Source organism: Artemia franciscana, chromosome 13 (assembly GCF_032884065.1).
Source record: "Artemia franciscana chromosome 13, ASM3288406v1, whole genome shotgun sequence".
NCBI lineage: Eukaryota > Metazoa > Arthropoda > Branchiopoda > Anostraca > Artemiidae > Artemia > Artemia franciscana.
Window position 1 is genome coordinate 19,318,241 of NC_088875.1, and position 23,576 is coordinate 19,341,816.

The window sequence follows — 23,576 nt, forward strand, 5'->3', positions numbered from 1 at the left end:
ATCAACATGAAGGATGATGGAGGAGCTATTTTTGCAGATGACAGTACTGCGTGGGTCATGGTGCGTGACACCTACCATATAAAGACCCTAATAACCCAGGTCATTGGAAAATTAGAAAAATGGTCCAAAGAAGCTGACTTAAGGTTTTCTGCAACAAAGACGAAGGCAATTGTTATCACTAGGAAAAGAGTTGGAACCTTTCCAGATCTGTACTTAAGTGGCCACCCAGTTGAATATGTTAGCGAAGCAAAAATACTAGGTGTAGTGGTTGACAATAAACTTACCTGGAAACCCCATGTGATGTATCTTAAATCAACATGTTTGAAAAGACTCAATGTTATGAAGAGTTTGGCCTATATGGCTAGAGGATTACCAGCAGAACTTTTGATCCAGTATTATATCAAATATGTATTGTCAAAAATGGAGTATTGCTCAACAATTTATGGCACAGCTTGTCACTCAACTATTGCAAGATTAGATGTAATCCAAAACTCAGCCATAAGAATTGCATTTGGAGCAAGAAAAACAACACCTGTTAGTTTCGTTCTGTCAGAAAGTGGTCTAGCAGACCTGGAAACACGAAGAAAGATCAGATTTTTAAAATATGTACAGAGGATTTGGTCTTTAGGAAAATAGCCACCCAGTTAAGTCAAAAATCATCAAACCTGGTCGCCAAGCAACTGCCAACACATCTAAAGCAAGAAATCAATCCAATTGTCTTGAAGCAGCATTAGAAATTTGTAGAAGCTATGGAATTAATATAATACTTTCCAAAATGTTAAGAGTTGGTGAAATAGGTGTCCCTCCACCATGGGAGGAAAACAGGATCAGTTCAAGATTAGAACTCAATATGGACCAAGATACTCCAGCGGACTTGGCATTCTGCATCATGATGGAAAAAGAGTACAAGGGATACCTTCCATTATTCACTGACGGATCGAAAGTAGATGAAAGGAAGCATGTAGGAGCAGCATTTTGGTGCCCTTTCAAAAATGTGTCCAAAAAATTTAAATTACCTCCAGAGAGCAGTGTATTCCTGGCAGAAGTTTACGCCATTAAGAAGGTGCTGGAGTTCATTGAGGAATCTGTTGAAGAGGACAAGGTGATCATTTGCTCTGATTCAAAAAGTGCTATTCAAGCAGTGGTAAATGCTAATACTATCGCAAAACCAAATAGAGATGTCCTTATATGTTACATTAAACTACAAGACATATTAAAAAAGAAGAAAGTAGTTATTCAGTGGATTCCCGCCCACATTGGGATCTCTGGAAATGAAATAGCAGATCTGAAGGCCAAATCCGCAGTTGAGTCAGGAACACTTGTAACCGACATGGACACTCCTTACGAAGTTATGATATTTGATAAAGTGATTAAAGAGATTGATCGTCAGGGTTTTAAAGCCAATACAGATTTGACTGGGAATCTTTTTGTGACAATGAAAAATCAGAGAAATATAGAAACGAAGGTGTATAAAGAACTCACTAGATATGAAGCAAAGAAACTGTTTCGACTCCGATCACACCATGCTGGAGCTGGTTGTTAGAAAGCAAAATTTTTAGGACAGAGTGAGGAATGTCCTAAGTGTGGTGCATTAGAAACTATAGAGCACATGATGATAATGTGCCGTGAAAGCGAACAAGAGAGACGTGAAATAACCGAATTTTTCAGACAGAAGAAAGTGCAGCCGAGCCTATATATGTTATTAAGAGGATTTGATAGTGAAGAAGAAAATTCTATGATAGTTAGTCTTGTCATACAGTTTCTGACAAGAATTGCAAGATTAAAGGACATTTGAATTACAGTTTCAGGAAAGACGATTTCCTCCTACTATTTATTAAGAAGTGAGAATCGACTTGCCATAGAACGTCCTCTAGGCTGAACAGCAAGAGGGGAGTTAACGTCAACGTCTTTAGATTATATGCTTTTGCCTGCGTCCCCTATGAATACGAACACCGAATACTGTATTAAAAGCGGAAACTTATAGGACGTTTGATAACGTTTTAAATAGTTTACCCCTGTCTTAATTTGGCGTATCTAGAAAACTTTCTTTTCCAGAAAACTTTTCAGCTGATAGGTAGACGTGTCGCACTTTGATCGAAGTGGATTAATGTTATAGAGTTCAATATGCACTGATGGAACGCTAGGTATTGTCTCTCTTCAGAGGTTTTTCTAAGTAAAGGTATAGCTTCTTACAAATCTGTTCTTCAAGCACTAGATGAGGGGTAAAATATTTAACAGGTGTTCCAGCCATACCATGTTGTTATATGCTTGCTTTATTGACTTGGTGGCTGCATTGATTGATGTTACGCTTAGCGACAACTCATCGGAAGAAGGGTAGGAGGATGTACTTCTAGAAATATCCATTAATGCCACAAAGAGGTTGTAAACGTACTCGATCAGTACTGTAACCTCCCCTTTAGGCCTTATTTTGGGTCCTCTGGAGGTTGACTGCATGAAGTGAGCTTCTATTTTCGCCAATAAACCTAATGCATGGCTTTTACTAAGAAAAAATCAAGCTAAATTATAACAGGCTTTTAAATCGAAGATTCGAAACCAGCTTTTTTGCGCAGTAGGATTAGACAATGTTGTGACATTCACCCCGAAAGAGAACTGAGGAGAATTACTTTTTCAAGCCAAATTTTGTCAGCTCTGCCTTTGATGATGAACTCATCAAGGTTTTATCCAAAGATTTTAAGCGGAAAAACAGGAATATTGCGTTTTGTTCAAATCGAAAACATACATTAATGAAGATTTTAAATGAGCTGAGGAACAAAAATGGCTGCAGTCCTTTGGACAGTCTTTTCGCTTTCAATGCCATGTTTTTTGGACAAATTTGCCTATTTCGGATCATTTGAAGCAGAATTAAACACGACATTTTGAGTGCATGGTTTTAGGCACAAAGGGTCTCTTAGTCTCTCCAAGACCACGTAACATAACATCATAAATTTGCAAGAGTAAGTTAGGCAGGCATTTTCAATTTAATCTATTTGTTTTTTCGTTTTTTCTGATATGCTTGAAATTTAAATAAAAAGTGTCCAAACTCCATGAGACTTAATGATATTTGGAAGTATATTCCACTTGTCCCACCTCTAATCTCCTAAAACGCATGGGAAAGTTCATTTTGCTAAAAAAAAAAACAGAGCTGATTGGTTTTCATAGGTCATCATCAGTTCTGAATCTCACCTGCCTTCCAAAGAAAACAAAGAGCTATTTGCAAACAAGAATCGTAAGCCTTATTCAACATCAAGAACGTGGGACTTAATGCTCTTTAAAAGTGGAGAAACTGGTCTTCTTGCAAGTAGTTACACCAAAACATTAAATGGTTCTGCACTTATAAGTAAGCAGTTATGTGGGTGGCAATCAGTTGGTAATACACACAAAGTCAGATTGTTGTTGCCATCAATTATATAAAAAAAATTAATTGATAATACGGTTTGAGCAAGCTAGGAGAACCCTAGCTTTGACATAGTGAAATATTAAAGATGATAACACAGATTGTGGCAGGTTTTATGTCCTAAGACATGAAGACCACCTCTCACAGCATGTGGGGCAAGGGCTATATTTGCAAGCTCCCTATTGTTTAAACATTAGCTTAGAGTTTGTTTGATCCTAGGTCTCCAAAAAGCCTTTGTGTATTAAGATGAAACCTTAAAAATGTTAAGAATGGTGTTAGTAAAGGAATTAAAGGAAAGTGTATACAATATCGTAATAAGTAGTGACATTTAGAACGGGTAACCAGGAAACCACCACCCTTTTCTACAGTCTATATCAAGAGCAACTTTACGAATGGGGTAAAACGTGAGACAGTTTTGGCGGTAAAAATTGTTTGTTTGAGAGAAAAAGCTTAAAAAACCACTCAGGCGTTATAATATGTGCCAGAAGGGTGTCATCAGAGGGAGGGGGGCTGGTACATTGTGTGGCCTGATGGAATTGCTCGCTAGGGTCCGGCGTCTTTAAAGTTCCGCTACTGAAGCAAATCTAGCAACTCATGCAAGATTGCGTCACCCTTTCTTGCAAATATTAGACCGTGATAAATTTGTATAACCAAGACTTCCCCCCTTGACTAACGGACTCTAATATTCTGCATCAGTCGCTGATTGAGGGTTGTCACCCAGTGAGGAAAAAAATCAATAGATCTTAGTGATCTTTTTTGTTGATCTAGTGATTTTCTTCAATAATTTAATGATTTATGTGCTGATTTAGTGTATTTTTTGTTTAGGAAATATAAAACATCACAAGAAACAGTGATAAATCACTAGGGGTGGAAACCCTGCTCTGATTACTGAAATTATATCAAATACCAGAAGTAAAGATACTTTGGTCATGTGGTTCGCATGCTCAAAACTCAACGACCAAAGGCCACCTTAAAAACACCTGGCAAAGAAGCTAATGAAGCAGCTACTTCAACCTGAATAGGAGGATGTCTGGACGGCCGCAGCGATGAGGCGACTTTCCTTGGATGCCCTAAGAACCTCTGGATGAGCAGGAGGATCTAAGGTAAGCTAGGCAGCATCAGATTGCGCCGAAGCGAGAATATCAGGCATCTACAGAGCACGATCCAACTGCATTCGAATCGATTACTCTACCCTACCTTATACATAGAGCAAAAAGAGCGCATTCGACACGCAATTATTCTTAGAATACAAATAACTGGACTGCGAAAAGTATGAATTTACTGATTATTACTTGTTATAATTATTTACTCATTAAAATTCATGGTAAAATCCTAACTTAGGGGCTACTTGCTATCTTAAAATGCAGTCGAGTTAAGTGAATAAAACTTTCAGGAATGGACCCATGGCCAAAAATTACATTCCGGCAAGCTATTGCCGAGCTACTATGTTTGCCTTGTTCCGAGTCCTACGACTTAGAAGATTGCATATTCAACAGGTCTACATCTTTACTTTTGTAACACAAATACTTTTAAAGGTCATGAAAGGTCAATACCCTCTGGAGGAAGGAGTGAACATAGGCGCTTAAAAATATATTCCCAGCGGATCATTAAGGCTCTAAAGACATTCCTGAGAGTTTCACTTATATAACTAGACCACGTTCTTACATAGTAAAAAAGCCCTACGCTAGAATTTTAACAAAAATTATTTTTATTCTTATTCACCAAGTTAAGGCGTAAGCCTTTAAAAAAAACTGAATTCTATCCCCCCTGTGTCATTCTGCTCCTATTCCTCAAGTATTTTTTCAACTATGTTTAACCTCGACTATTGTTAAAAATTGTCATTTGTTATCTTTAAGTATAAACATACCGTAGCAACATTCAGAAACTTTTGTTCTTTCCTCTGTTTTTTTTTTTTTTTACACTGCTGTTTCTCATTTCTTCTCTCAATTTTCTCACGGTGACTACTACAGATGTTAGGACTGGTTTTCAGGCAAAGACGGACAGGTAATCAAACAATACCAACTTTCGTACAAATAGTAGTCTAGTTTTGCTCGAAGAAAATGAAAAAAAACATTTTGAGGACTTGCCAGTCACTTTGGCTGGCTTCCATAGGAGCAGTCAAGTTCTAATGTATCCCTAAGGAGCTTTATGATATAGATTATCTTACAATTACTAATAAATAAAAATTGACCCAAAATTTAGATCAGTGCTTCTACCACCCCAAGTTTTCAGGGAGTCCTTGAAATTTTTTGATTTCCCAGAAAGAAAATCGAGTTCTTCGATTCCCTCAATAGTCCCCAAATGTAATCATTTCTCTCCGAAGTCATCACAAAAATAAATTATACCCCTCCCCAAGACTTACTCGAAAATCCACAAGAAATTTTACTGTTCTTGTTGAGCCCGATCCTTTAATTATTTTTGAAACAATACCACTGCGTAAAAGAAAAAAAAACGCTACAGCCAGTTTTCAAAAAAAAGAAAAAAAAGGGGGAGAGCCTAGTTGCTCTAGGCTCATTAAATATGTTGGTAGCTCTGTATAAATTGATAAATACTAGGTCAGAAAGGGAGGAAATAAAAAAAAATTAAAGCGAACTCAATTTTTTTAACTGGAAGAAACATTTATTCGTTTGATAAGGCAAAAATCAAAATGAATTTTAATAGATCATCTCTACAGAGATTAACGAAAAAAGTTTTTTCTTGTGCGAATAAGGGCTTAGGTGATATGCGGTTTGTTTCCTTCAGCAAAACTTCCTGACTTACGATAAAGGAATAGCCAACATGTTCATTTCCTCAGGAAAAAACTGTAAAATTTGCTTTTTTTTTCTCTCTTCTGTTTTTTACTTTTTTTTACAAAGTCAACTTTTTCCCTTCTGTTTTTAGCAATATGATTAGCCTTAATGGTCTCTGTTCGGTACAGACTATGCTAAGGTTGCACAAGTAGAAAATTACCAACAAAGTGTCAAGTTAGTAAAAAAAAGATTCTTAAGACCTGTATTAAACATTACTTCTTATTTTTTTACTGTTCAAAATGTCAAAAACTCTCAAGAACCAGTTACTACAAGTACTACTCCTAACAACCAACCGTACCACCTGGCTATCAAAGGGCCCCCCGATCTATTAAGATTAGCTCCATGCCCTCTCCTATGATATCCAAACTTCATTTAAGTTGTTTCTACAGAAATCTTTCAACCCCATTCGAAGACAACTTGATTTTCATTTGGCACCCGATGGATGTGAACCCGGTGAAGCGGGTAGATACCCGCTATAAGGTTGACTTACTGGTTAAATTGTGCGTTAAAAAATTTCTCTACCTGAAAAAGGATATAAGTTTGGCTGTGAATTAATATATTAAGCACACACACATCAAGAACAGTTTAGGTAAAGAAACAATTTAAAACAAATCAAATTTCCAATCTACTAGTGAAATAAAGTAAATAAATATATACTCTTAAATAAAAGAAAAAATCAATGAAATTTAATAGTGTAGGAAATAAAGCTGCAACAAAATGGCAATGGAATCAGAGATGAAAAGACTAGAAAAGGTTTTTGAACTTAGTTCATAGGCAATGAGCTATACCGAAATAAGGGAAGCATGATGCTTATCTCACCAAATGTTATGGAATATATCACACAAGTACAACACTTCTTTTAACTGTAAACAAATAGTTTCCTTTACTAATAGTGCTAAACAGTGAGTTTGAACTTTTTTTTGGGCATCAATTAACATTTTTATGTTGATTTAAGTAAAACCCAATTTTTCCACAAAAATTGTTTAAATTCTATTTTTTTCTGGATTTGGGCAATTTTATTCTTTTATACAATCAAATTCAACTCATGATAAAGGGACGCAAAAGAAGCTTATAGACGGCAATTAAATTCAACTTAATTTTAATTCAGAATTAAAGTTTAATTTTAGTCTAGAATTGAACTTTAACCAGACGAAAATATTACTCGCCATTTCATTTATGAAGGCAGATTCTACACCAGAGCCAGTATCGAAATTGATATTGATCAATACAAATTAAATTTTGACTAGTGTAACCATCAACTCCCCCCCCCATATCCCAAATAAGGAGGATTAAACCTAGTTGATAAATATATAAGTAAGAGAATGGCAAAGCCACCAAGTAAAAAAAGAAATAATAATTATGTACCAATCGATGTTAGTTTAAACCAAATATTACCGTATCAATTCAAAGATAAAGAAACAAAAGAGTTCAAGTAATATGGAAAGTATAGAGTACAACAAACTGCAAACAGACATAAAAATTCTAGAACACTTCGAAATTGAACAGCTGCAGTAAAAAAATTCCCAAAGGCAACAGCAATAGATGTCAAGCCTCATTTTCAGGCAAAGAAGACCAGGTAATCAAACAATATCGCCTTTCGTGCATATAGCAGTCCAGTAGCCCTGGAAACAAAAGAAAAGAATATACTGAGGACTTTACAGTTACTTCGGTTCATCAATTGCGGGACAATCAGGCTCTAATGTACCTCTGAACGATATTTAATGTGGACTTATACATACAAATTAAAAGACAAAGCTCAATTGAAGAATATCTTATTATCCTTTGTGTTCTCATTCATTGTCAAAATAGCCACTCTTGTACATTCTAACCATGGGATATCCAAATCACCTCGTGTTCCTAAAAAACAGATTTTCTAGTCCCCCTCCCTCTTTGCCTAGGTGCAGTTTATTTTCTTAAAGTTTTCACTGACATTTATGCGGACTGGTTGAGTAAAAAAGACAAAAATTCACAGTACTTGCCCAACTACGAATTTTGTTGAAAAGTTATAACTCTTGGTTCTATCTATACTGAACATCACCCTTCCCTCATATAAATTATCAAGCTAAAATTCATACAAACTTTTACACTTTGAGTCCTTTGCCTGCATCCACTTGCTTCACAAAATGATGAAAATTTAAATTATTGAAGTGAAGGAATTACTGTTTCAGGTAGACTACTACTACAAAGTCATTAGCACCTTAAGGCATTGAAGACCAACAATGACAAAACTCTTCCCTTCTACCTTCCCGAAGCTTGCCTTTTTTTGTTTTGTGTCTTTTGGATATGGTTTGTTATGTTTTTAAAATGTACTGTTCTGATAGTACACTTGATATGTTCTGAGCCAGGAGAGCCCGAAACATCTATATTTATTAGTGTCTCATCTCACTCACAGAATTAGAAAAATCAAGAAATATTCTTTTTGGTTTTAGCCGCGCTGTATAGTAGGAGTTATAACAATAAATAAATTAAAATTAAACCCTTTCTTCGTACTTTGGCTTCATTTTCATAGTTCACTTCCCATCTAGTTTTAGCACTGAATAAATAGGTTTGAATATTGAGTAGCAGTTGACACTAGTTGGCTACATTCATAACACCCACATCAGGCACGTACAAAGAATTTTTTCTGTGAGTGGACAATAACAAAATTAGGGGAAGGGTGGGGGATATGAGGAAAAAATAATCCGAAGAGCTTTCTTGGAATAGAAAAGAATGCATGTTTATCAAAACATTTTACTAATGAGGAGTGGCTAAACATGTAAAAACTGATGGAAAAAAGGGCAGACATTCTAATATATTTGTATCTTTGAAGCCCAAGAGCAGCCAAACCAGAGTGGACCAACCTGAAAGATATTTTGGAGAGAGCCAGTGTGTTCTAGTCCCAAATATTATTCAGATAATGTAAAATTATAACCCCCAAGCATAATTCTTGGCTCTTCAATTTTACAGAAAAAGATAGAATAGGCTCTGCCTACAAGAAAGTTTTTAACGGAAAAAAAGAATGTTAATGCCCTCACTAATACCTAGGAGAAACGCAAAAAAAAATCAAAGCAAAAAAGCTCAGCACTGACGCAAGTAAAATTAAACAACATCATTACACGAGCTTCTATGTTAGTCAACAAACGAGAAACAAAATAAGCTTGTAAACATGTGACACAGGAAAAAAATCAATCAAAATATGTAATTTTTTTATTAGACCTGCGTCTAATACAAATTATTTTAAAGTGGCAGTATCCCAACACTAATAATTTGACTATCCCTAACTTTCCCGGATGTAATATCTTATAGAAAACACATTTTGACCAAACCGCAATTTTTTGTTGACACATACTGGGGAAAACAACACTCTCCATATGCGCTGTAATGCGCTGCTAGTGTATAACAAGTAAGCTATGTTTGCCAAGCGGTATAACCACAGTTATTTACACGAATCCTCCTTCTCATAGGTAACAAAGTTTACACGAAACAGAATTCGAAAACCACATTGGCCAGATTCTACTAGACATAAAATGAAGAATCGCGAAAAGAAAAGGAAAATTCAAACAAGAAAAATTTACAGCCAGGGAAAGAGAACTAAAAAAGATATAGTAGGAGGTTTCATCAGCCTCTGCTATGCCTTGTTAACTGCTAGTCAAACAGTTAGAGGTAGCAAAAATGTAACAGTAACAAAAACTCTAAAAAATAGAATTTTCGAAGCAATACATACATAAAAAAAAGTCTTCACTTTCTGCAGATTCCAAATGCGAAAAGAAATTGTCAAGTATGAAAGTTCCATAAAAGTTAGTAGAGTAAGTAAATTTGTATAGTTTCAGAAAAAGGAGGGAAAAAGCCCACCAAAAGGGGTCTGATTTTGATGTAAATTGTACCCTCAAATTCTGAATCCCTAGGAACATCTGGAAGAGAATTTTCAAGCTTCTAATTGCTAAATTCTAACTGCTAGATTTTGTGCTTTCGTCAAATGAGCATGTTTATTTATTTTTGTTGTTAATTTCATCAGGAGCGATTATGTTTAGCTGATTATTAAGGAATTTTAGGAGAAGTCTCATTTAGGAATTCTCATTTATTATTATTATTATTAATTTATTACCCGTCAAAAACGGAGTATATAAAAGAAAAAGAAAGAAAAGCACTAAAATTTAAATACACTTCCACCACAAATATTATAAAATAACACTAGTCCAGGGGTGGTTGGCTCTTAAAACATTGGTACTGAATTTGGAGATTCTTCTCTCTATGGCCATGGAAGGGTTGGTGACCTTATATTTCCTGGAGATGTCGCCATTGCTGTGCCACAAAGGGAGACGCAGGAGAAACTTAGCATATCTGTAAAATGCGCTGCAAATGGCTTTCTTTTCGGTAGCTGTGAATATTTTCCAGAAGGGAACCAGAGCAAGCAGATGGGGGGTAGTGAAAGCATTGTATAGCCGGGCAAGGAGAGGACGGTTGAAACGATACTTATTGGCAACAAGTAATCCGTAAGACGCTCGTAGACGGGAACAGATATGGTTTGTCAGTGCTGAGCGTGTGTCCTTCAATGTAGAAGAAAGAGGAAGGCCAAGATACGTAAGGGACTCATAAGGCTTAATCAGTGTCGCCAATTTTAACGGAGAGGTTAATTGAAAGCTCATTTTTTGAACCATTGAAGAAAAGAAGTTCTGTTTTAGACTCGTTGAAGGAAAGTCCGATCTGCTCGTATGCCGCTGCAAGTGAGTCGTAACTTTGCTGAAATAAAGATATTGAACGAGAAACATGAAGAATGTCATCAGCAAAGTTCAGCAGCGAAAGATTAATCCCACGGAAAAAGCATGACGGCTTTATTACTTGCTGTGCTTCGATAATAGCGTTATTAAACAGTGACGGAGAAGTTTTGCCACCTTGACGTACGCCTTTCTTGACACTCAGCATTTCTTTAGAAGGAAAAGTGCCGGACGGAGAGGGGATCAGGATGACAGCCGAGAGCTTGTTGCACATACTGTAAACAGGGGAAAGGATGCAAGAGGAAACATCTCGCTGAAGAGCTTTGAGCAGAATATGGCCATGGATGCCAGAATCGAAGGCTCTACTAACATCAAGTGCTCCAAAGACGAGAAGATCACCATTTTTATCTGCATCAATAAGAAGATTGGCAAGAACGCTGTGAACGTGTTCCCGTCCTGAGTGCTTTTTGAACCCGAACTGGTCGTCCGGAGTAGTGCATCGAAGTGCAATTTCATCCAAAATAAGGGATTCAAATAGCTTACAAAAAGTAGTTGAAACAGTGATCGGACGATATGAAGCGCACTGGTCAGCTGGTTTACCTTTTTTGAGAATAGGATGGACCAATCCAACACCAAAGCTGTCTGGAACGATGCCAGTAATGAAAATCATTTGAAATAGCAGAGAAAGGTGCTCTAGGAGAAGATTGCTGGCAAAGCTTAAATGGGTACCAGATATACCATCGATGCCCTTAGATTTCTTTTTTTTTAACGTATCAATTTTGGAACGCATCAAGGACGGAGTGACCAGGACACCAATATCCTTAACTGCAAACTGAAGCTCCTTATCGAGGGCCTGGCAAAAGGTGTTATCTAGGTAGGAATTAGGGGCTGAAAATTGGTCTCTGAAGTAGTCGCACCAGTCTTTTTCTGACATGCAGGGCGGGCCATTGGAAGATTTATTCTTAGCTCGGAGATGCCATAAAGCAAGAGGCGAATTATCGACAATCTCGCTGGTACGGGCAATTTTGTTAGCCTTATGCTGTGCGATGGCTTTGGAAAATTTACGTTTCGTGTAAATTCGAACAGCGTTGACTACTCCGGAGCGCGGCTTCCCACAATTTGAACAAAAATGTAGCCAGAATTTTGCTGAATCACATGCAGCCAGGAGATTAGGACTATTCCGCCAGTTACGCACTTCCGTGCCGTGGCGAATTTTGCGAACCAGAACTGCAGTTTTCTCAGCTGTATGGATAGCATGCGTTATCTCAGAACAGTAGATGTTTAGTAGGATGGTTTTTTCTGAGTCTACTGTCATGTTCGGACAACAGAGAAGTGCGAAAGGAATTCGGATCTTCGACAGTATGTAGTCACATGAACTCTGGTAGGAATCGATGTTAGCACCTTCCCAGTTGAGGCTGAACAACCATTTAGGTGGGGAATTTGTGGGTGAAGCTTGCGGCAAGGGCTTTATTTGAAAAGAATTACAGATCGGCATGTGGTCGGATATGGAGTAATCAAGAAGAACCGTAGTATTAGAGGTGGGTTTAATCATAGAAGAACAATAGAAATAGTCCAACTGAGACACGGAGCCAGATTGATGGATGTACGTAAAATCACGATCATTTCCAACATAGGTTAGACTTGGACAAGCATGGAGCAAAATCTGAGATCTATTGTTTTCAGGGTCAGACAGTTCACAGTTGAAGTCACCAAATGGAGGCAACTTAGGCCTTCAACTTCATATTTTGATACTAGCTTGGCAATAGATGTACATGTGAGAGAGAACTTCCTCTCAGACATATCATTACGGTAATTAGTAGGAAAATAAACTACGAATATGACCACATTCGAAACTTTAACCGCAAGGAAACTGTCGGACTTAGCAACTAGATTACCAAGTAGCTCTTTCCGTATCATCAGGGTCAAACCACCCGAAGGCCTACCGCGAGTGGACTTAGCATGGTGGAAAAACAGATTATGAGAAGACGTGAACTCCAACAGTTGACGACTATCGCTTGACAAGAAGTGTTCCTGAAGACCCACCACGTCAAACCGCAAGCAAAGTTCAGACAGTAGGTGATGTTTCGGTAGAACTTTCCCATTGATGTTCCAAAATACAATTTTTAAGGTTTCTTCAGATATTGGAATTCTTTAGAAGATACTGAGCGACAGGACATTTAAAACTGTAACATGGGTGGTCGGAGGAATTGCAAAGAGCACACTTAAGTGCCTTGGTACAAGGATTATTTTTGGTTGTGGAGTGGCCAGCCTCACCACACCTGGAACATTTTTGCGTACCTGAGCACGCAGACGCAAAATGACCATATGACTGGCAAGAGAAGCATTGGGGTGGCAAGCGTTGAAATATACTAATGGGGAGTCTTTCGTACCCTATGATGGGCGGAAAGCGAATAGAAGACTCGAGGTCCTCTTTAGACTCAAAAAGAAGCTTAAACAAACGGGTGTTTCGGATTTGAGTTGCTTTCAAACAGTTGACAATCAGATTACATAGGCTATTTTCATTCAAATCTTCAGGAACATAACGGATAATACCGAAAAAGGAGAAGCATTGGAGTTTAGGCTCGACTTCAGGGTTATTCCCGGTTATGCGTCACATAATAGATTCGGCACCACTTTTATCCTTTGTGACTACTTTCCAGGCGTCTCTACTCGGACGAAGCTCGATTATATTCCCACTAGCTTCTCCACAAACATTCTCCAGATAAGCTTTACGGGAGTCAGGCTTTTTAAGGTCTAAGGGGGGCTTCTTGAGAATAACCGCATAGGAAGGCTTGGCCGGTGGAGTGACTAATTGATTCATGGATGTAGCAAGTTTCTCAGCTGCACAGGCTTTTTTCTCACTTTCAATAAAGTCCTTCAAATTATTGGAGATTTCTGTCACTTTCTGAGTAACAATAGCACTCAATTCACCAGGTGTAGTTGGGACCTCCGTAGGATCAAAAATTACGAATTTCGGCAATTTGATCGGGTTAGTCTTACACAATTGGATCAGTTTCATCATATCTAACACATTATCGGCAATCTTTTGGCGAGCAACGTTGCGACTTGAAGTATTCGAATAGTGTCAAAGTGTATCCTTAGCTTTTATAATCGTATCCTTGTCATAAAATCCCACTGCCTTTCCGCAAGTTTCATCAGTCTTATTTGCTTGGAGCGCTCGCGATAAATAATTTAGCAAACCATTATGCACAAGTCTTTCTTTCTCATTCGACATTATACTAATTTAGAAGTCCAGACACATTCAATAGGAAAACATAACTGGTTACTTTTTGCACACGACAAGAGGTCATTAGCGACTGAAATATAAATGATACATGAAATGTAATTAAATACCTGAATCTAGGTCAGTAGATCACAATACTGTTAATCCGTATCGAGGTTTTTCTTTTTGAAAGAAAAGAACAGTCCGAATTCTTAATTCTTCAGCGACACGGTAAAATATATCTGCACTCTCAATATTATAATATATTCCAAAGTTAATCCGGCTTAAAATTTTAGGAGAAGTCTCATTTAGATGGAAATTACAAGTTCTAGTACCTTTTATAAGAGCCACAGGTTATCAAAGACAAGCAGGCATCCTTCCACGCCATTTTCGCGTAGTCAATCACTGATACAAATTACGTCGCGTCAAAACTTCAAGGTAGCCGATTTTAATAAGATAGATTGAAAAGAAAAAGAAACTTCAAAGGTAGCATGAACCATGTAGCCCCAGGGGCAAGGGTTCAACGTGTGAAAAATCGTTTTATTTCATATAGAAAGGTTTATTAATAAGCGTTCGAACACTGATAGGCTTGTTATACATTGCTGGGCTCAGGGTTTGGTCAAGAGCTCGGCTATTTGGCATAGGCATATCAAGAAACGTTTCAGGGAAGTGACCTTAATTAATGCAAATGAATAATTTCAAATGACTAATGTTTTTACTAATTCAAAATGACTAATTTTCTATTGTCTATTGACTAATTCTCAAAATGACTAATTTTTTAATATATCATTAAATTGCATTCAGGCAAGTACATAGGAATTAATCAGGGGGTGGGGGGGGGGGGTTTGTGGCAATGATAAAAAACAAACTGTAGTCGGTAATTTGAATAAGAAATGTCCAAAAAATTCGGTAAATTTAGGAGTTTGGGGGGAGAAGACATACACATATGCACAGACACACACAAAGACACAGACCGAAGCCATCCCGAAGCCCTCCCCCTGCGCAAGTCGCTGATTGCATTAGAAAGACGAAAATGGTATACCAGATTCGAATTTGGATCGTAGATAAATTTTGTAGATCTTATTAAAATAATTATAGGATCCCAAGGGCCTTCCCTTTTTTATGCAAAATAAACAAATAATGTAAATACTACGTTCTACGATTAAGGACCGACTGATAAACTTTGACAAAAGGTAAGAACATTACCATATCTTGTAGTGAGTATTAAAAGAAGATACAGGTGAGTTGAGGGCTGCTCAAATCAAAGCGAAATCAGCAAACTACAGCGTTTGATGAGAGTCGTCATTCCCTCGTGTGAGTTTGACTTCAGGAATCACTGCCTCATACTATCATCAGATAAATAATATTGTTGGTATAAATTACTGGAAAAATCTGGATTTTAAATCTTTAGTCCAAACCAATAAAGCTAAGATGAAGCCCCCATGATCTCACATGTTACAAAATAGTGTCCTCAATCCTGTGCAAACTTCATGTTTTGACAATTTGAACTTTTTAGTAGCAAAATCCAAATTGACCATCTCTACATCCCCCATCTAGATCAAATTTCTGGATTCACTTCTCCCTACAGCTATAGTTGGCCAGTGAGAGCCTAATTTGAAAAATTCTGAGTAAAAATCTTTACTCAGAAAAATAGATAACGTCACGAGGATGAGAGACATAATCATCAGCAATGATGGAATATTATCCTTAACAGTATTGAAAATTTTGCATTTATTTAGCACACTGAACTCACTCTTAAGTACTTGAATTCAGGACATTGATTTAATTTTCTTTATTTGCCTTTATAGTATTGAGATTCACTATGATACAAAGAATTTTTCGGTTGAAAAAAAATCTTCGACTGGTAGATTCAGTAAAAAAAAACAAAAAACGAAAAACAAAAAACCAAAAAAACTGATTTTTCCTGCTAGCTAAAGGAGAAAGTGTAGGTTTAGATAGTTAAGAATATCTATGCCAAGATTACAACGCCCGAGGAACTGGGTTATTAAACCACTTTAAATAGCCCTTAGGGTAGATACAGGTTGTTGGGTTAGCGAAGCGTTGTTTATTAATGTTTTCTAAAAAAAAAATTATAATCAAACTCTCTTTAAAAAATGTCCATCCTAATTTTTTCAGGCAAAAAAAAAAAAAAAAATCCAAAAACGACCCTACTATGAAGACTCTCCATGGATCTATTTTAAACTCGCCTTTTTAAAAGTATTGCATTCCTAACTGTGTTTTCAATACTCACAACTATTCCTGTCTCCCAGCCGACACCAACTGGGTTATCATCTCCAAGCAAAGTCCTCCTTGTCAACATAGTTATGCCAGATTTTTTACATCCTTTTTTGTCGAGAATAGCCCACACCTGGAAAAAAATCTTCGAAAGAGGACACGCAAATAAACCAAACTTAAAACAGTGCCCTAAAAATGAAAAAATTCACTACTTTTAACGTGTTACAAACCAGAATTTGAGAATTTTTTAGCCAAGATGGAGGCCGAATTGTAGGATGAGAAAAAAAGAGAGGGAAAAAATAAAGAGAGAAAGAAAGAACGAAAGAGAAAAAAAGGACACCCGGAGGGATTGAAAGAGAGATATAGCACGAAAGAGGGAGAGAGAGAACCTAGATTTCAAATCTAGACTGACGTCTCTCATGCTGAAAACAACAGCCCAGTTTGCTACATTTCATAAAAAATATTGATTTGTTGATATTACTTCATTTTTTTCAAGTCTTCCAATCACTTTGAAATCAGTTTTTTAAAAAAGAAGCCAATGTAGCCAAATATGGCTCAAGATCTTTTCAATGGTTTGTCATATGCTTTTTGCATCACATATGTGATTGTTAGTGCTTTCTAGTATCACTCTACCATCAACTACCCCACCTTCCAAAAACAAGCTATCCCAAATTCCCCGTTGACCCTCCCTCTATTATCACTTCTTGCCACAAAATCAGAAGCTTGACCAAATTAGAAAATTGTCTTCATACTGGATCAAACCGGAGAACAATTGTGCATAAAAGAGACAATAACCATTAATCTATCTTACTAAGTAGATCTTATATAAATGATTATTAAATCGCAGGATTGTTGGAATTCACCGAACCCCCAGTTACACCCTTCTTGACATTATTCTACATGCAAAAACGCTTTGAGATAGTTAAGGATATCTCTGACCTCCCATTCCGTACCACTTTCCAACGAGCCTTCCAACCACCATCTCTCCTTGAGCTCTCCCTTCCTTCTAGGAAGTTCCACATGTGCAACAATCATTTTCAACGAAGCAAAAGATCCGTCCCCTTGAATTTTTACTACGTACCTTCACACAGAATACGTGCAATCTGAAGCTATCATACTTCAAATTCTTTCATAAAGTAAGCCTTTCAATAAATTCCTGAAAACATCAGGATTGTATAGAACATACCCGTGTCATATTTATTTTTCATCCTAAGCAGCTTGTAGCTAAGAAACAGAGACGCACAAATTTGGAAATTTTTCCCGATATGGGGATCGAAGAAGGAAGAGGAAATATGTTTCTCTCGAGTTTGAAAAACTTACAGTAACTTTCGAGATTTGTAATTTTTTTAAGCTTCATAGTTTATATAAAAAGAAAATTTAAAGAGATTTCTCTTAGTAAGCTCCATATATATCTTACAGTGTTGTAGAATCCGTTTAGAACAAGAAACTTCCTCCTTGAGAGTCGTAAATTTTAATAATTCACCTCTTGTTTTTTTTTTTCAGGAAGGGATTGAGGAAAAGTCAAATTCCCAAATTCCTATTTTTTTTTTAATGATATTTTAGATCTTCACCAGCAAAGAACCAGATTGAAACAAGTCCACATGATATTCAAATCATGGGCAAGGAAAAGAGGTTTTTCATTATATGTCATCTCCAGCCCATCTACCAGAAAAAATTGTCACTTCGCAACAAAACTCCAAAGCTTTTATAATAAAGACGTTTACCATTTGTGGTATGATAGGAACTTACAGACCCAGAGGGCTTTGTGCTGCAGCAAGATGTCAGCATTAGCAGTATCAGTAGCCTAGGTTGTCAGTTTCAATCAAAAACAGCTAGTAAAAAAATCCACTCGAACTCTGAGGGTGGGGGAGAAGGTCCTGAAATTCGAGTTTATCAGGGTATCTACCAAAAAGAAGTTACTTGATTTAAACAAACTTAGACAGAAGTAACATCCAATGTCTTAGTTATGACTTTCTAGAGTCAAGGACTGATTCAACCTGTGTATAGAAGGGTAATTCCTAAATGCTTTTTCCAGAATTCCAGAAACACCAGAAAGAGACTTTGGGCCCCAATCAAATTTGTGGGAAGTAATATGAGAGTGAATGATAGTGCCTTTCTAGGGTATGACCTTAATCTTATCCTTGTGGGGGATAGGGATTTCAAAATCTCTTGTTATTAACCTTGTCCTAAGAAACTACATTAGAAAAGTATTGGGTATCTTTTCACTAAAGCATTGGTATGTCCAAATCAAATACAGCAATGAATATGCAAATGTGTTGATAAACTGTCCAACAAAAACCAAACACTGAAGTGTAAAACAGAAGAAGAGAAAAAAAAAACAAGACAATCAGTACACAAAAATCCCTTTCACGCCAAATAAACAATACCTTCACAAACAACAGGCAAAAATGACAAATTTATAACAGGAACGTACAATCACACGATAATATTCAGTACACATTCGGTCTGTTGTTTTGTGATCATCCAGTTTTATATCTTTCTGGGTTTTACTCATTTTTGAAAAAGCAACATGTTCTCACTAAGAATTTCTGTTTCTGTAAATTTTGCTTTTTCTTCCACCTTGTAAGCAGAATAGGAGAATATTGCATAAATTTGGATTAGTGTCTGGAAAAGTCGTTGTGACGAATCTTAAGCTTGTGCTGGTTACAAATAAATTATTACTATTATTTTATGATATAACGTACCGTTGGAGACGATGACTTTTGCAATAGTGGTTTTTGATTTGTGCGTCAATTTTCACATATAGGTCAGTAATATTGTGCTTTCTTATTAGCTTCACAATCTAGAGTTTCGTTTTCAGGCACAAGGTTTGAAGCATGTTTTAATCAGGTTCGACAAAAACCGTTTTCAGGTTCTCCGTGTTCAACAAAGCGAAACTCCTAAGCGTTTTTATCTACGGGTTTCAAGCATGTTGGACTTAGGTTCTTGGAAATTAGAAGGAGCCAGAATAAAATGGTTGAGCATGGGTTCTGAAAGACCCGAACACCAGTATTCAACAAGCGATCGGCAAAACCCTTGTCCAACTCCGTATTAGATATGTGAGGCCTGAAAATGGGGCTTAGGTAGAAGGTGGAAGGCTGTTTGCAACAATCAGAAGTATCTCAGAATACGCTAAAGAATCCAAGGTGAGGAGTCAGGTCCAGCTAAAACTAAAGTATTACCATTTCTATCTTCGTCGATAACAGTACTTACGAAGAAAAAAAATAGCATATGTGCAACCTATAGCAAGTTGAAACCCAAACTGATTTTGAGTCAGATGGTTTCCTGATTTTGTTCTTCTATAAAAAACAGCTCAAAATAATCTTCAAAGAGTCGTAAATGCCGTTATTGGGTGGAAAAACGAAAATTCTAATGCTGACTTTCCCTTCTTTAAATGGGTGTCAGATCATCGATGCAAAAGTTTATGGTATTGTATCTCCTGAAAAATCATTTGCATTTAAAGTGATAAACTGTGGCTAGTCTGAATAATACTATACTTCATTCACACTGACGTTCTTTGTCGATAAATCTATTAAAATTTATGTTTCTTTGGAATTCTTTCCATTTTTTCTTGGATGATTTCAATATGTTCTGAATCTTTTACCCATGGTTAACAGAAACCTTACCTTAAAACTAGGGAAGCCCAAACTAATCAAAAAGATACTGTAAAAACAAATGGAAAAAAATTATTAACTTGACAAAAATAATGTGAACTTGAATAAACAGCTTACCCTATTAACTAACTCAATACTAAGAACCACAGGTAATCGTGAGTTTAGAGACATCTTCTAGGGTCTTTCAGTCTTTGGAAAGACAGATAGCTAGATAGGACACACGTAAATAGATACACATAGATAAGACAGATCATTAGATAGATAGGCTTCATAGATTAGTCAATTTTAGGATACCAGAAAAATGAAACACATAAATGTTACCTGATTGTTTTGCCCAACAGAAAAATCTATTACATTCTCACTAACAAGTTCCCATGCTGTTCCTTCAGGATATTGCGAAGACACCTCTCGTCGGAAATAAAGATTGAAATTCACGTCCAACGCCCAAACTGCATTAAGACCAACAGAAACTTTTGACAAAGCAAAATCTTTTGGCTTCTCAATGTACAACCAGTATCTTCCTATTAAGAAAGATTTGTAAGTTCCTTCTGATATCTTAAAATAAAAGAATTTCGTATCTTTTTTTTCAGCAAACAACGTAAAAGAAAAAATCCTAAACAATTTTTGAAACCGGTTAAAACAGTTTATGTGAAATTCAAGCTATTTTCAAAACAATATCCAACGCACTAGCATCAAAGGTGATAAGCTGATTGTGACGGTCAAAATCGATCCTCCCACACAAAACAAGTTTTTTTTTCCTCTATAAATTTTTCCTAGGGATCTCTTCTGTGTGGGAAGCGGATGAAAAGTGATTAACAGATGACGACTTTCGGATTTCCCGGCCTAAAAGTTTCTTAGTTAATGGAGTCAGTACAAACAAGGTTCGGGAGAGTTGGGCTCATCACCTCATACTGGACTGTAATCTTATTGAAAATCTCTTCCAAGTGATGGTAAGGATTGAAATCATAGAACATAAACAAAGTTGATATGTCAGAACGATCCTAAGTTGACTGAAGAAGGTTCGGATAGGGTCAAACTTTAGTCATTGATCCAGCTCAATTTTACCGATAGTGAGATCAATCTACGAGAACCTTCATTTAGGGTCTTTAACTCCACTTAGGACCTATTTTTACATATTTATATATAAGTGAGGTAATCGATGGACGTCAAGTTTTTTTTGTTTTTTTTTTTTATTCTACATTGACCTAGCCCAGGTAAAGCGGTTGCTCGTTGTTAGAGAGCCGTTTCGCTAGGTTGCTTAATATCTCTGAGTGGAATGAACACTATTGATTCCGTAAAATATAGCTATCTTACGGTAGATAGCAACCCTAAAAGGGCGAACCGGGCATCCCCTTCTTATTTTTGGGTACTCATCGGGAAGAAGTCTCATGTGACTTGTTTGGGTCTAATAAAGCATCTGACACAGTTTCGAATTTCTGACTTACCCATCGGGAATGAACTGTTTATTCCTGATCGTATCATTGGCGAACCATCTTTTGAAACACACCATACTTCAGTTTGTAAACCAGCAGAAACACAAATTACAGGTTGTTCTGTTGAAACAGACTCCCACTCAGTACCCTGGAAACAAAAACATTACTAGTCACAAAAGCTTCATTATATCAATGCAGAAGACCTGGAGATTAAAATAATAACAATAATCGCGTTATTAATTCCAAACCTGATTAGTAGAAAACAAAACAAACAAACCTGGGAAAAAAAATCAGGACAAAACTTCACTATATCAATCCAAATACTGCCTAGCAATAATAATAATAATAGAAAATAAAAGAAAACGCTCTACTCTTCCAGAGCTAAGCAATTTTGCTTAAACAGAGGATAAAATGTGAATATCATTTTTTTTCAGTATAACAACCTTGCTTGTAATAGATAGTTGCGTTTGAAAAATCTAAAGAATTAAACAAAAAAGTAGTTTCGGAAAGTGTAACATCCCGACAAAAAAAAATATATGAGGTCATTTATTTTGCAGTACGGCTAACAGTGTATTCATCTTAGCCTTAAAAAAAAATAGAAACTTAACCTTAACCGTGATTCCTCTAGTCTGAGGCAAACAAGGCTTTAGGGAGTAGGCGCTGTGTAGATGGCTTCAGTGAACAGCTTCTAATCTTCCCTCAAGCGGGCCGCTGTGTAGATGTCCTTCCACTCTGATGAGACTCGTCTGAAGGGGTCTTTCAGCCATATTCATATGTCCTACGGAGCATGTTCTTTGATCTTCCTCAGTGAGGGGTGACTTCCAGTTACCAGTGGAGCAGCAAGTTTGGACGGCTGTTATGTGGCCGAGAATATGTGTAAGGTGTTACCAATCTCACAGTCCCAAAACGGAAGTGATGGCTGGTTAGCCTTTGCGGGAAGGAATCCCATCGTTGGTGACATAGTCTCTCTACCTGATCCTTAAGATCAAGAAAAGACAATTACTCTCAAAGGCAGTAAGTATCTGAAATCCTGCGTTGGCTAGGGCAATTCTGGAGCGTAGTTCTTTTCAGAGTCGTCACTGGAATAAGTATTTGAAGTGTGTCACCTGTTTGATGTCTTCAAATACCAGTTGGATTCTTATGGGTGAGCCTGCTACTTGAAATAGCCTTAGTCATTGGAGCGTTGATGTGCAACCCGAGCTGTTCAACTTTCTTTGTGAGGTGTAAGCCGAACTGTTCAAATTTTTTCGCGCGTTTTCTCAAAAATTCCTAAAGCTTCTGCTTTTCGGCTTCTCCAAGCACAATATCATCAGAAAAGTCGACGTCTTTGAGAATCTTTTGCGCAATTTATATTCCATGGCCATTTATACGCTTAAAGATGCAGCCAACAACTAGGACGGAAAGACAGGAGACAGCCTAGCTTGACACCTTAACGGGAGAAACAAATGAAATGGAAGTTTTTTCCAAGAGGAAGGTAAAGCATAAAAAAAATAAAAAAGGTAAAGGATGCGGCACTACCCATTGCAGTCCAAACTGGCGGTACTGATCTCCGTTTAATGGTCCTTCAGTCAAGGATTGAAATGGGGGGAGGGGCATATATTCAATGCTTTTGCACACCCTTACCGGATAAAGCATTAGAATTACGGAAAATTCCGATGAACTAGTTAAGACACAACTTGAATTATCCTTCAAAAGGCCTTTACTAACTCAGACCTTAACTCTGCTCTGAAAAATAAAGCCCAAAACATGCCTAGATTCGATGTTGATTCATTAGAAGATGGCATGCATACCCTACCACCAGGGGCGAATCTCCAGCATTTTATTGGGGGAGGGGGGCAAGAGGGATCCATATCCGGCTAGTCAAAGGGCACGGAGTATATAATAATTTTTTTCTCCCCACTATTGGGGGGACAGAAACCTCCTTTGCCCCCCCCCCCCCCAAACGACGCCCCTGCCTACTACATACTGTCATTACAATGAGACAAATCTTTAGGAACTGGGGAAGAACTCCCAGTAGACCACAGTTTTCGTACTTAGCAGTTTCCATATCTAAGACAATATTTCAGAAGACATACGAGGAGCTCAAACTGCGAATGTCAGTAAATCATGTTGAAAAAGCTGACATATATTAGACTTCGAGTTGACGGCATGAGCTAATCGGCTAATAGGACCAAATTCACCACCAACCAATTCA

At 37.1% G+C, this 23,576-nt stretch overlaps 1 protein-coding gene across 2 annotated transcripts in view; it reads right to left on the minus strand.

Annotated features, from left to right (window-relative positions):
- Nucleotides 1-6,847: 6,847 nt before the first annotated feature.
- Nucleotides 6,848-23,576, minus strand: part of LOC136034618 (tectonin beta-propeller repeat-containing protein-like) — a 93,205-nt gene continuing 76,476 nt past the window's right edge. Inside the window, exons 19-22 of one of the 2 annotated variants that reach the window (XM_065715904.1) lie at nt 21,395-21,530; nt 20,271-20,470; nt 16,352-16,468; nt 6,848-7,805 (exon numbers count right to left, since the gene is read on the minus strand). In XM_065715904.1, coding sequence (XP_065571976.1) covers nt 7,764-7,805; nt 16,352-16,468; nt 20,271-20,470; nt 21,395-21,530 — 495 coding nt within the window. In that variant the 3' untranslated portion in view covers nt 6,848-7,763. The remainder of the gene's footprint in view (nt 7,806-16,351; nt 16,469-20,270; nt 20,471-21,394; nt 21,531-23,576) is intronic. The other variant, XM_065715905.1, reaches the window with a different exon arrangement.